Below are 14080 nucleotides of genomic sequence, written 5' to 3' on the forward strand. Positions count from 1 at the left end.
TTCTCACAGAGGAATTTTATACCAAAGAGACACAGGAGATTAAGGCAATAAACAAACTAGAGTGGCTTAAGTAGACCAGACATTCTTCCACCATAAGACAGCTCTCCTGTTTCTCAGATCGGATTTTTTTTTGCAAATCCATTGTTTTAAGAGACATCCCTAAAACCAATGGCACAGAAACAGATAAATAAAATAGTAGAAGATATATTAGGCAAATAGCACCCAAAAGGAAGCTGTTGTAGGGTATGAGTATCAGAGAAAATAGAGAGTAAGGCAAATAGAGATAAAGATGACAACATAGTAGAAAAAAGGAACCAGCCACCAAAAAGATATGGCAAGCATAAACCTTTATGAGCCTGACAACAAAACAAAACAACAAAACCAATGCAGTGGCAAGTAGAAATTGACAAATTCACTATCTTAGGAGGCAATTTTAACAAATCTCTATCAGAAACAGACATATCAAACAGGACAGAGAACGTTTCAACAGTAAAATTAATAAATTAGCACAAATGGATGGGTATAACACTCTGCACTGAACACACAGAATACATATATACATTCGCATGTGTATTTTCCAGTACACATGAAATATTTACATAAATTGATCATAAATGAGTCATAATAGAAGTTCAATAAATTGTGAAGAACTATCTACTAAACACATTTCCTCACACAAAGTTAGAAAGCAATAATTGGAAAAAAAATAAAAAGCTCCAAGTGTTTATAAAGTTTTAAATACATTCCTAATAAGTCATCAGTTAAAGAGGAATTCACAATAGAATCTACAAAATACTTAGACCCAAATGGTAACGAAGTGCTATGTATCAAAACGTGTGGGGTAAAGTCAAAGTGGATCTTAGAGGGGAATTCAGAGCCTCTAGATAAATTTATTTTTTAAAAAATGAAAGATTGAAAACAAGAAGTTAAGAAGAGTTAAACAAGAGTTAAGAAATCAACTTGAGAGGTTAGAAGAAGAACAGAGTAAGCCTGAAGGGAGTGAAAGGTAAAGCAAATTACAAATTCATAAAATAGAAAATTAAGAAAAAGTAAATCAACCCAGCCAAAAAACCCTGGTTCTCTCAAAACAACAACAGCAGCTAACAAATTCCTAACTCTCTAGGGAGATTATGAAGAATTCAAAACAACCTAAAATGTGTATCAATGGAGACTTATGGACTATTCATGCAATGAAATGTACCGGATGTATAATAGTTAGAAAGAAGATTAGAGATTAAAGACCAGCATGGATAAATCTTAAAAATATGTTTGGCCAAACAAAGCAACTTGCAGAATATGTGTACATGCATCATTTATGCAAATGTCAAAATCACGCGAAGCAGGGCTATATTCTACTTACAGGCACACACGTGTAGTAAAAATATGGAAATGTTCATGGCGACAACAGAAACCAAAATCAAGGTAAAGGTCATCACAAGGGAAAGAGGGAACAAGGGAAATGGGATTGGGAATGGGGCCAGGGAGGGAGGCTTTTTCTGCATCTGCAACGTTTTTCTCTAAACACATCTGAAGTGAATAAAGCAGAAAGTTAATACTTGCTTAAGCTGGGTTGTGGTAGATGGGGAGTCGTTTTATTGTTCTCCATCCATTTCTATGTGTTTGAAATAGTTCATGATGAAATTTTGAAAGTAAAACATCAGTTAAATTACTTAACCTTTTGTTTCTTTTTACTCTCCTATCTTTCTTCTCTCCTCTCCACAGTCGTAACACAAAGGTCCCAGGTTTACCAGCTTATGTATCCATGGAGTTACACAAATATTAAAATATTTCACCCCTACTTGTACATCTGAAAAGCCTCAAATCCTCTTCAAGTTTCTCAAGAACTTTCCGGAAATATTTTGCCTCCTTATTCAAATCATTGCCACAAGCCTTTTGAGGGAGGCCTAGGCAGAACACCTAGCTCTGTAGGTACCAAAAAAGAGGTAGACCAGAAGGCCCCAAAACTACTTTAGGAAGAAAGGGACTTCAGATTATGATGAGTAGATGATCACCGGAGGTATCTTTCACTTCAACTACCAAAGCACCATCTCATGGATAATGAACTCCTTTTTTTCCTCTTTTAATCCACCCTACTCAAGGCAGGATGCAAGCAAATCCCCTGGGGTCATTGCCACTGATACTGCTTCCCACCCAGTCTGCTCTCTGTCCGACACCTGCCCCACCGCCTTCAGTTCCCAGGCCCAACCCATGTCCAACTCAGCCTCGCAGACAAGTGAGGAAGGTAGAAGGTCCTCTTTCCTCATAGTTCACGTGAAACAGGTATTTCTTCTGAGACAAATGTGGAGTTTCAATCCAACTGGATGTGAGTCATCGAAAATAAGACAAAAACCTACTACTAAACAATTCTTTGCAAATAGGCCAAATGAAACTTTCACACTTCTTGAAACGGTCATAAATTGTTGGTGTTGAGAATTAAAGTTATTTTACACTGTCTTTATAGACAAAGGTACTTAATGGCTATATCAATACACTTAATGACAATAACTTTAGTGTCTTCATTGCAGATGCCTTTCATTGCTTTCTTGAATCTTTGCTAAACATAAAATAAAGCAAAAAATAAGAGTGTAGGCTCTATCCTTAAGCTACTATAAAAAGCTTTTTTAAAATTGAAGTATAATTGCTGTACAATATTATATACATCACAGGTGTACAATATATTGATTCACAATTTTTAAAGGTTATACTCCATTTATAGATATTATAAAATATTGGCTATATTCCCCATGTTCTACAATATATTGTGTAGCTTATTTTATACCTAATAGTTTGTACCTCTTACTGCCCTACCCATATATTGCCCCTCCCCTTTTCCCTCTCTCCACTGGCAACCCCTAGCTTGTTGTTACCAATGAGATATCACCTCATACCTGTCAGAATGGTTATCACCAAAAAGGACACAAATAACAAACATTGGCAAGAATATGGACAAAATGGAACCCTCATACACACTGTTGGTGGGAATGTGTATTGGTTACAGCCACTGTGCAAAACAGTATGGAAGCGCCTTAAAAAACTAAAAATAGAACTACCATATGATCCAGCAATTTCACTCCTGAGTATGTATCAGAAAAAAAAACTCACTAATTTGAAAAGATGCATGCACCCCAATTTTCTTAGCAGCATTATTTATTTACAATTGCCAAGATATGGAAGGAACCAAAGTGTCCAGCAACAGATGACTGGATAAAGAAGATGAGATATATATTATACATACACACACACACACACACACACACACACACACACACAAGGGAAGACTACTTAGCCATATAGAAGAATAAATTTTTTGCTATTTGCAGCAACAAGGATGGACTTGGAGGGCATTATGCTAAGTGAAATTAAGTCAGGGAAATACAAGTATTGCATGGTACGACTTACATGTGGAACCTTAAAAAAACAACAACAAAATAGTGAACACAGCAAAATAGATGTGGACTCACAGATAAAGAGAACAAACTAAAAAGCTTGCTTTTAATCACTAGTTTAAGGCAATAGTGTGGTGTCTTTTTAGGCCACCAAAGGAGAAACAAAGGCACACGCAGAATGACTGCTAGATACATTATCTGGATACAAAAGGACTACTTAGGCAGAATGGTGGCTGTTTGGCACATTACTTTATCAAACCCCAAACAAATTAGATTTCTGGAATTTTACCATGTTAAAAAAAAAGCTAGAACAACTGTTTTTAAGATGACTTTTTACAGTAATCTGGGAAACTTAATGTTTTATAAACAAAATGTTAACCCAACCTCTCTCTGTATCGTCCGGTGTTGTACAATGCAGCCCATGTTGTTGGACCAGTAAAAGTTTCCATTTGATACCAGCGGGACAATATGAAATGTCTGTACCTGAGTAATTCAAACGGAATATCTGTAGGCTTAAATTAGCTTCTATATATGTTTGAAGCAATATTCCCAGTGGTATATATTATAGATGGTTGGAATAAATACGGCAGGAGGTCTCAGAAACCAACAATGGATTTCTCAGGACATAGGGAAAATGCATGTCCCCGTACCCACTTTCATGCCAAGAAAGGAAAATAACACTTATTAGCACAAATTTTATTTTACCTTATGATTTTCCTTCCCCTCTTCCTTCCCTCGCTCCCTTCCACTCACAAAACCCCTCCTTCATTGTCTTTCCTTGGGGTTTTCTGTTTATCCCTCCTTTACTGTTCCCATAGCCCCCAGGAACACAGTTCTTCCCCATTTCCGTAGTTCAGTCATCCCCAAGAGGCTCTTGGCACCTGCAGCTCTCCATCACCTTTTTCCACATTTACCTTGCCTTCCCATTTTCCCATTTTCAGGTTTCTCTCTCAGTCCTACCCTATCGTTTACCTTCTCTGTCTCCTAATCAGAAAGGTAATAGAGAACACATTGCCATCTTTACTTCCTGGGGAGCTTGAGATGGATTCACCCCAGAAGACGGGACTCCTATTTCTTTTGTCAATTTCCACTTTGTATGTTAACCATATAAATGTAAGCAAAGTAGAAAAACCCACAGTGGCCAAATGCACTCTTCTGTGCTTCTTTAACCCTGAGAAAGGCGGTATAAACTGCCCACTGAGGGGGTTCCCTGAAAATCAATGGCACCACCAAAGCTCACACATGTATCAATGACACCCAAGAGCCTGTAGTTCATATAAAAGCAAATTAAATACACCAATGTATATCTTGGCATCAATGAGACTTACTTGTAAAAAGAACTGTATTAACTCTTTTTTCTGGATGGAGTTATGACTAACACGAAAAGGTCAACCACTTTATTAAATGACTGCATCTTTCCCTGTAGACGTGGGATTTACTTTCTGACATGGCATAAGCAACACCTAATTTAACAAAGTTCTGAAAGCACTAGGTATATTTCATTAGGATTTTATGTTTTTCATGAAACAATCCTTAAGAAAGTATTCTTGTTCTCTGCTTCTCCCTCCTTGGTTTGTTTGATCTGATCTGGTGACACTTTTAATGGCAGAACAACAGGACATAAGTTGATACACTCCCATTTGATTTAATGTCTTTGAGTACATACAAATAATGTTGGATGATTCTATACTAAAATAAAGTTTACAAAGCAACTTTCTAGACTCCGAAGCAATTTGGAAGTCAATATTTTCTCCCACTATTAGAAATATAAAATGTTTAAATATTGAATAATGCATGCCCCAAAGAGTTTGATTCCTCCCTTCTTGGGGAGTATTACTGTACTAAAAGATCCACCCTCAAACAAATACAAGGAGCAACTGAAAACTTTATTACCTTTCCTTACAGAGAGGAATGGATCATATAACCTAGACTAAATGAAACAGAAAAGCCCTTGGAAAAGACACATGGCACCGATACTTACACTGCCTAGCAATGATGGTAATTTATTCCCTGAAAGATCTCCAAGGAGGAAAACCTGGCAATGTCTTTCCATACTTTATACAGAGATTGACCACTTTATGGTAGAATTCCTTCTTAAGCTTAATAGAAATCTTCAAATGTTATGTTATTACAAACACATTTCTGGGTTTAATATATGTGTGCATAAACCTCCTTTTCTGAGGTTAGGTTAATTTATTTAGGGCAGTTTCTTCAAATTTAATTGGTGGGTAGGCATTTGAAGTCTCATTAAAAATAGCCAAGTGCATTAAAAAAAAGATTATACCAATTTACATTTCTACTCGCAAGATATGAAAAAGCCCATTTCGTCATATCTTTGACATCCAAACTGCTCTTGATGTTTCAAAAACAAATGCTTTGCGTAGGAATAATCCACCAAGTTCCTAGCATTAAGGAGGGACTGGTGTTTTTGTCTTCCTTTCTTGAGACGTTTTGGAGAATATAAAAACTGCTAGTATTGTTACCAAGGAGTCGTGGAGGGCTGAAGAGGGCGGTCTGCTTCCCAATTCTGCATCATTTGGATTGTCTGATCCTTCGCGAATTTCTATTTATTTAACAAATCTTTGTTTATCTATTACTATGTTCTAGGCTCTGTTTTAGACTCTGGAAGCAAAAATGATTAATACACATTGTTGCTCTCAGGGAGGTTACAGTCATAACTGAACTTTTTATCTAAATAGCAGAACTTAAAAGCAATCTGTATACTGGCCTATTATAAATAATTCTAGAGAAAAGTCTTCTAAACTATCTCTGTTGTTAATGTTATTTCTAAGTCACATTTCAACTAATATTTACCAGAACCTGTCATGTGCAAGGCATGTGGGTACCTGGGAGATGGAAGGGGTACCTAAATACATGTGAGACATTAGGCATGCCTAGGGGCAGATAAATCTCCACGGGTCCCCAGGGTTTCTGCACATCTGTGAGCGGAGGCATTGACAGCTTTTGCTCTGGGCCGTCTTTTCAAGGATGTGTGCACACTGAACAGCCGTAGAAGGTAGAGATAACGTCTCCCTTTGGAGCAGAGGGCAGTTTCTGTAACGTCCAGTAATAGAAGTAACGTCTCCTTGTGGGGAAAAGGTAGGTCAGGTTGGCTTGTTAAAGATTTGTTTTTCCGGGTGTCTGAGCCATCACACAAACTCATTGCACAGGCAGAATCCACCTGGGCCATTCTGAGCCACCCCATGGGACTCGGGGGACAAGGAGAACTGCTGTGAATATGAAGTCCATGCTGCCTGATGAGCCAAGAGTAATAAATCTTTTGTCTCTGATCCAATAGTCTACTGTGTTCTGCCAGCATCCATGACATTGTGGCAGGCTAATTTGTTAGCGCAAAAGCAGATAAAATCTTGATTGTGCCATCAAGAAATTTACTATTTAATAAGGAGTTTGAGAAAAGCACACAGATAACCATGATTTATTATCACTGTGGTCACAGTTACCCAAAATTCTACAGAGAAGGGCAAAATTGTTTCTGACCAAGAGATGGCATCATGTAGGAAGTTAAAGGAAGGAACCTGTACGGGAAAAGGAAAACATTCAAAGAAAGATCACTTTATTCCTATTTCTCCAACCATTCTTTCTCAGTGTCTTCTGCTGGGTCTGCCTCTGTTGTTGGAATCCCTCAAGGTTCTGTCATTGTCCCACTTCTCTTTGCCATCTCTGTCCTTTGGGAAATTTTATTCATTCCCATGGCTTCCACTACCAAATACATATCCTTGTCCTTAATTTCTTTCCAAACTCCAGCTCCCTGCGTCCAACTGTCTACTTCACATCTGGATATTTTACAGGTGGCGCAGATTTAACACATCCAGAATTGAACCGATTCTCATCTTCCGACATATTCACAAGTCTCTCCCTTCCTGTAACCGTTAAAGGAATCATCATTCCCAGGGCCTCAAGAAAGAGATCCACGAGGAATGCTCTATGCTAGGCAGGCATGTTGTCAGAGCAAAGAAAGTCAGTTTAACAGGATCAGTGGGAGGTGAACAATGCTGCTAGAGTCTGTCAAGTATTGAGACTGTCAATAAAGACTGTCTTGATCTGGGCATTGTCCTGTCTCTTCACAGTGACTTTGCTGTATCTCCACTTGACCTAGAACGGGTTGACTTGATAGTCTAATATTATTATTTTTATTTCAAAATTCTTGTTGGCTTCTCATCCTTGTCTTTGGACACGAACCATGTCCTACCCATACTGGATTCTGTGCAGGTCTGGTTGGTGTCCAGGGGATTCATGATCATTTTTGGAGAGTTATTTTATCCCACGAAGTGAATCAATAAACAGGTTCTGAGGATTTTACCTCCTTAATAAATATCTTCTATCTGTTCACTTATTCTCCTCTCTAGAATACATTGTCCTGTTTCAACCCTTGATCACCTACCACCAGCTTCTCCGACTGCCTCTCCTTTGTTTTCTGTTTCTTTCTTTGAATCTATCGTTTATAATCTTTCCAAAACATCCTTTTCAAAAATTCAAACCTAACTAACAAATTCATTGCTGAAGACCTGGAAGTAGCTTCCGTAACTGACACCACAGATCACTTATTACAGGTCCTTTATGATAAAGTTCAAGTTCCTTCACAGGCAGACAAATCTCTCCTGTCTGAATCCTGTCTAACTCCCAGCCTCATCTCAGCCACTCCAGAGCTCAAATCTCAAGACACAGCAAAACCAAACTGATTATAGTTCTTCCCACACAATAGGCTGCTTCTCGCCTCCATGCTGTTACTCAGACTGCTGCTCCTTTTCCCTGGGGATCACGTCTTCGTCTTCTCCCCGTGTACCGGCGTGACTTGGCTGATTCGTTCTCTTGCATGCTTCTCTAGTTGGTCATCTCCTCCAAGAAGTCGCATCCAATTCCTTGCCAAGTAAGAGGCTCCCTTTGTAGTCTCAAAATACCATTACACATCTCTAACCTTTACCGCACTGGATTGTAATTACATTCATTTACTGTTTCTGGCTCTCTTACTAGATTAAGACGCTTGAGCACAAGCATTCATCTTTGCATCCCTATTGGCTTGAATAGTGCCTGGCAGGTAAGTGTTCAATAAATATTTATTGAATGAGTGGACAGATAGATGGATAGATAAATGAAGTGTGGGAGATGAGCTGTGAATATTTATATAGCAATTTAATCAAACTACATTTAAAATTTTAATGAATGGAAAAGTGGACAGACTATAGTATGGTGCTCTTTTGAAAGGGCATTAGTTACCATAATAAACATATCAACAATAGGTTAGATTTGGCTGCTGTTCCAATAATTATTATAAATATTTTTTCTCCTTCTAAACTCTGGTAAGTTAGACATATATGTAATAGATAAATTGGTATATAGTTAATATTTTCAAATTGACATATTTAGCCTTTTTTAAAAATGGTAAATACAAAGCATTTATACCTAGAACATATAAAGAGCAAAGTTTATATTACTATTACATATGTTTGTCCTTCTTCTCTTTCTCCTCCTTCTCTGTCTTTCTCTTTTCCTTTTTAGGGAGTTCATCCCCATTTATATCAATTCAAAAAAATATGACAAATGACTTGAATCCTTGGGAAAGAATGGACTGTGACTCGCAGGTGCTCAGGTATGACTCTGAAGCACGTGGTAAGGAAGGAAAAAAACTACAGAGACTAGATGACATAGAATGACAAAATATTTGAAAATAGTAGGTAAGTCTTTAAATTGTTGCTACAAATGCAATAGTGAAAAAAAGACATTTTAATCATCTGAGGTACAAAAATAAGGCAAGATAAATGTATTTCAAAACAGAATTTCGGTGAGAGTTTGGGAAGGAAAGCAGAGATTTCTTTTACAATTACAGAGTCAGAACAGGTAAAGTGAGGAGACCTATCGTTAAGTCTACATAATCATTTTAATGGTACCATCTCCCATCCACTATACTAGCTTGAACAGCTAGAGCCGAGTGGAACTCAATGGTCTCCCCACCACATGACTTCTGAGCGCCTATTCAAATGTAGCGTGATTTCAAGGGCAGATCAACTTAAGCTAGATATGTTTATCTCTCTCTATAGATTAAATGGTGAGGATGAAAAAAATTTAAGGTATTAATTTATCTATAATAATAAAGTCAAGAAATAGAAAAAATTACAAGCTCAGGAATTACAAATGTAGGTCTTGAACAGAAGCACGAAAAGCATTATCTTCATAATTACATACATAAATATTCCCCTACTGCTTCTTATTTTGATGTTTGGTGGCCTCTTACGGGTACTGCACTATTTTTTTCTGGTAATTTTCTTGTTAAATTCGACCTCATGTCATATGTAGTAATGGCTAACTATGCTCAATTTTTGTTAGCTCATAATACTTGTTTAAGTATTTTCAAAAGCTTTTGCTTAATTATGTAAAAAGAAAAGATAATGTGGACTCTTCAGTTTCCAAGCAGTGGAAGTAAAAATTCATACATTTTGGGGAAGTAAATTGGCAGTATGTATCAAAGCCCTTTAAAAAAGTTTGTACTTTCTAATACAGCAATTCTCCCTACAGGGATTTAAGGGGGGGAATCATAAATATGCCCAAAGATTTACCTACAAGAACAGTCATTAAGATGTTATTAATAATAGAAAAATTATAAGCAATAAAAATGCCAAATCATAAAGAGTTGGATAAACTATGGTATGTTCATATGTGGAATACTATACAGTCATTTCTAAAAAAACACAATTTGGAATACATATCAACATGGTAGAATCAGTGGGAAAGGCAGACTACAAAATTATAGGCTGAACCAAAGAGATGAAGAGTCATACATTGTTAACTCAGGATGATGGGATTATAGGTCATTATCTTTCTTCATTGGATTTTCCATATTTTAAAAATTATATAAAATAGACATTTAAACACCATTTGGGAAAATTCTTAAAATTTGTTTCTGAGCAGCGGGGAAAGGCACAAACCCTTTAAGAAGTGGGTTTGAGAGTGAGTAGAAAATCTACTAGAGAAATTAAGTATGATCTTCAGCAATTCTAAGTAAATTAAGGGGACACCCCAGCCTTCATAAGCCAAGACCTTGAATATGAGAGCAGTCATGGAAGACAGATGCATTCAGTTTGGACCAGTGTAGCCGGGTATCCAGAAGAGGTGCCCAGCAGAACCACACTCTTTCTCTTTTCACTGCTTACTACAAAAGAGGGGTGGAAACATATGATGACCTTTCTTCAGCAGATTTGTCAGCAGGGAGCTAAAATCTCATTATCTTTCAAGGGAGAGACTTAGAAATGAAACTGCCTCTGACACTAAAACTCCTTTCAAGCTTTAAATCGTCAGAACACAAACAACAAACTTGTATGTATCCTGTGAAGACTTTCGGCACCAAGAAATATTTAATAATAACTATTATGTAAGCATCAATGAAAACAAAATGAAAGGTTTTCTACCTGTGCTTTGTGACATTAAATACGTTTATTAAGAGAATATAAATTATGTCATGAACCATATACTTTTCTAGGTAGAAAGAATCTTAGCTTATCTCCATAATTGATCTAGGCAATTAAGCTTCTATTTCTTTAACTCATATGTTAAATGTATGATTAAAAACAAGTTATTAACATATGCAAAATGAATAATTAGTGATTAGTTAGTAATTGTGTGGGTTTTTTTTAGTAATTGTGCTTTATTTTAGTAAAGTACTTATTAAAACTGCAGAATTGTATAGCTAAACTAGGAATCACTCAACTACTCCTTTGGAAAGCTTTGCACATAGTTTACAAAAGTACACAAGAGCCAGGACCACTATTCATTACCAGCAGCTTCTCAGATTAAAGTCGTGTGCTTGCTTGGGAGGAAAAATACAATTTACAAAGAGCTATCTTCTTCATAAACCCAAACCTATAACCTGTAAAGTTACACACACACACACACATACACACACACACACCCCATGATGATCATTTTGGTAAATTCAATAATTAGATTATCACTTGCTTTTTATATTTTTGATTATTCTTGAATTTTAGAAGTTCCTACAACTTCAGCTACAATGTTCCCTGATTTGCTAAATTGCAAACACTTAATGCACAAAAAGAACTATTACTTAAAATGGTCATTTTTAACACTGTAGCTTGTGTTATGGACTGTGAAATAAAGTTAGTAGATCATTACTACTGTCAAAAAAAATTAAACAGAAAAGAATAGATTAAAAGATCAAGATTCAGTGTGCATTAGAAGTATACAAAAAGTATTACTTTGGAAAATTTTTCTTTTGGAAAACTTTTCTTTTGATTATATATGTATGTGTATACTGGTTTGCAACATGATACGTATTTTTTAATGGGGATATGTTGTATATAATGACAAAAAAGCAAACTTGTCCTATGAAATCCAATTTGCAATTTGGGATATTTTTCCTTAATATTTCTATATTGACACTGTAATATATGTATTATTTGTTGATCTACGTAAGAAAGGCACATCTTATGTCAAAAGGAAGAAAGGAAGAGATGACAAAGTAAAACTCTGAGTACGTTTTTAAATCCTTCCTAAAAGTACCTATATGGGATATGCTCCTTATAGTCGTTCATTTATCCATTTATCCATCTCTTGATAGATAGCTAGGTGATAGAGAGACAGACAGATAAAGAAGTAGGTTGATTAATCTATCCATATAGAGAGAGCTCACTATGTGCCACACACGGGGGATGCAAACATAATAAAACAAGCCCTTCTGCGGGTAAAGTGCTGGCAAAGGAGACCACAAATAAGCTAACAAACAACATGCTAACAGTCTTAGTAAATGTTGTAACTGATGGTCTAGAGGTACATTTCTAGTTTGGTGACAAAATTGCAGAACTCGATTTAAATAAAACTTAAAATTTCAGATGAATGTAAAGAATTGGGGGCCAATCTAATAGTAACCACTGTTGTATGGAATCAGAACCTTAAAAATCTTGAAAATTTCTAGACCTGATGAATATTCACCATTTATAACCCAGAGAGGCAGTGTCCTGTGAAATAATACAGAGGGAGAGGATGGCTCAGGCCACTGATTACTCAATCCAGCAAACTTTAAATGAGCACTTTCCAGGTGCCAGGCATGGGAGCAGGAGCTGGAGAAACAAAGGCGAGTAAGATCCATGATTAGCGGCCACAGGTAATTGCGGTCTAGTAGGGAAAGCCAATGTAAAAATAGACAATAAATCATAGTGCAATTAGCACAATTACAAGGGGTATTGCCAGGTATGATGGTGACACAGGGAGAGGAGGGGTCAGCTCTTCAGAGGTTTCACAGCATTTCACAGAAGAGAAAGGCAGAAAGGCATTCCAAGCTGAGAAGCCCACCTCTTCAAGGGCCTGTATTAGCGCAGCACATTTGGGCAACTACACAAAGATACTATTACTAGATTCTAGGATGTCAGAAGGTAGTCAGTCAAAATCAGGCTGGAGAGGCAGATCCAGCCACATAAAGGAAGAGCCTTTTATCCACGCAGAGGGCTTTACACTTCATTCCATTGACAATGAGGATACAGATACTGTACACGGCTTCAGGCATAAAGTGATTTTTAAGTTAGCTCTGGTGACAGCATGGAAATTAGCTGAAAAGGAGACGAGCTTAGAGACCCAGAAAATCACCAGGGCTTATGAACTTTGATATCACACTTGACCGTTAGCATATTATGTGACCCAGGACATTCCGATAAGAGGAGAACCAACATGTAATATTTTTATCTTGCAAAGCTGATAATGTAGAGAATTAACGAGTTACGTGTGTACAAACCGAAGTTTCACAGTCAGGAGGCTGTGAAGTGTCCCTCGTAGGAGTCCTGCAGTACTATGTGCCAGGTTCACTCCTGGGCTTACAGCATCATTAGGTCAGCGTATGAAGAGTCATCATGGCCACTGCACAGACCTGCTGGGGAGCAGGCCTGGCTCACTGTGGACCAATAACCCCACAGACTCAAGACTGGGCGAGTGAAGTCCCACAGCTCAGAGCAGGCATCTGGGTTTCCAGTCTGAGGAACGATGCTCTCTGCCCCTTGCCAGACATAGCTAGTCTCCCAAAATTGCATCATTTCCTCACAACTCCATGGACCTCTTTATCTCTTCTCTAAATTTTGTCCCTTCAAAATCAGAACTTCTTTTAATAACCCATAGCCCTTCCTATGTGTCAGGCCCTGTTCTAAATGCTCAACATACACGATTACATTTTCATATCAACCCTCAGAAGTGAGAACAATTAGTATTATCTTAGTCTGACTGGGCTGCTATAACAGAATATTATAAACTAGGGGGATTATAAATAACAGAAATTTATTTCTCACAGTTCTGGAGGCTGGGAAGTCCAAGATCAAGACACTGGCAGATTCGGTGTCCAGTGAGGGCCTGTTTTCTTGTTCATGACCTAATCATCTTCCAAAGGCACCACCTGGGAATTAGTTTTCAATAAGAATTGTGGGGGGAACATAAACATTCAGTCTATAGCAATTGTCCCCTTTTTTCAGAGGAGGAAACAGCAAGTTGCCCAAGATCTGAAATAGGAGCAGAGCCACCAATCAAACCCACATCATCTGAGGCTAGAGACAATATTTTTAATCACCACAAAATGCTGCCTCCCACAAATCTCCAATTAAAAAGGTGTTCACTAGAAACAAGAGACCAGCACACTGAATTTTGCTTTACAGATTTTTCTTGGAGGTTCCTTTTTCACAAACTGC

At 37.4% G+C, this 14080-nt stretch overlaps 1 protein-coding gene across 1 annotated transcript in view; it reads right to left on the minus strand.

Moving 5' to 3' along the window:
- The window catches only part of LOC140688924 (uncharacterized), a 203904-nt gene that overhangs the window by 187390 nt on the left and 2434 nt on the right, over positions 1-14080 (minus strand). The window contains exon 3 of the mRNA XM_072948892.1: positions 13688-13791. Within this exon, the coding sequence (XP_072804993.1) occupies positions 13768-13791 (24 nt within the window). The 3' untranslated portion in view covers positions 13688-13767. The remainder of the gene's footprint in view (positions 1-13687; positions 13792-14080) is intronic.

Source organism: Vicugna pacos, chromosome 24, assembly GCF_048564905.1.
Source record: "Vicugna pacos chromosome 24, VicPac4, whole genome shotgun sequence".
NCBI lineage: Eukaryota > Metazoa > Chordata > Mammalia > Artiodactyla > Camelidae > Vicugna > Vicugna pacos.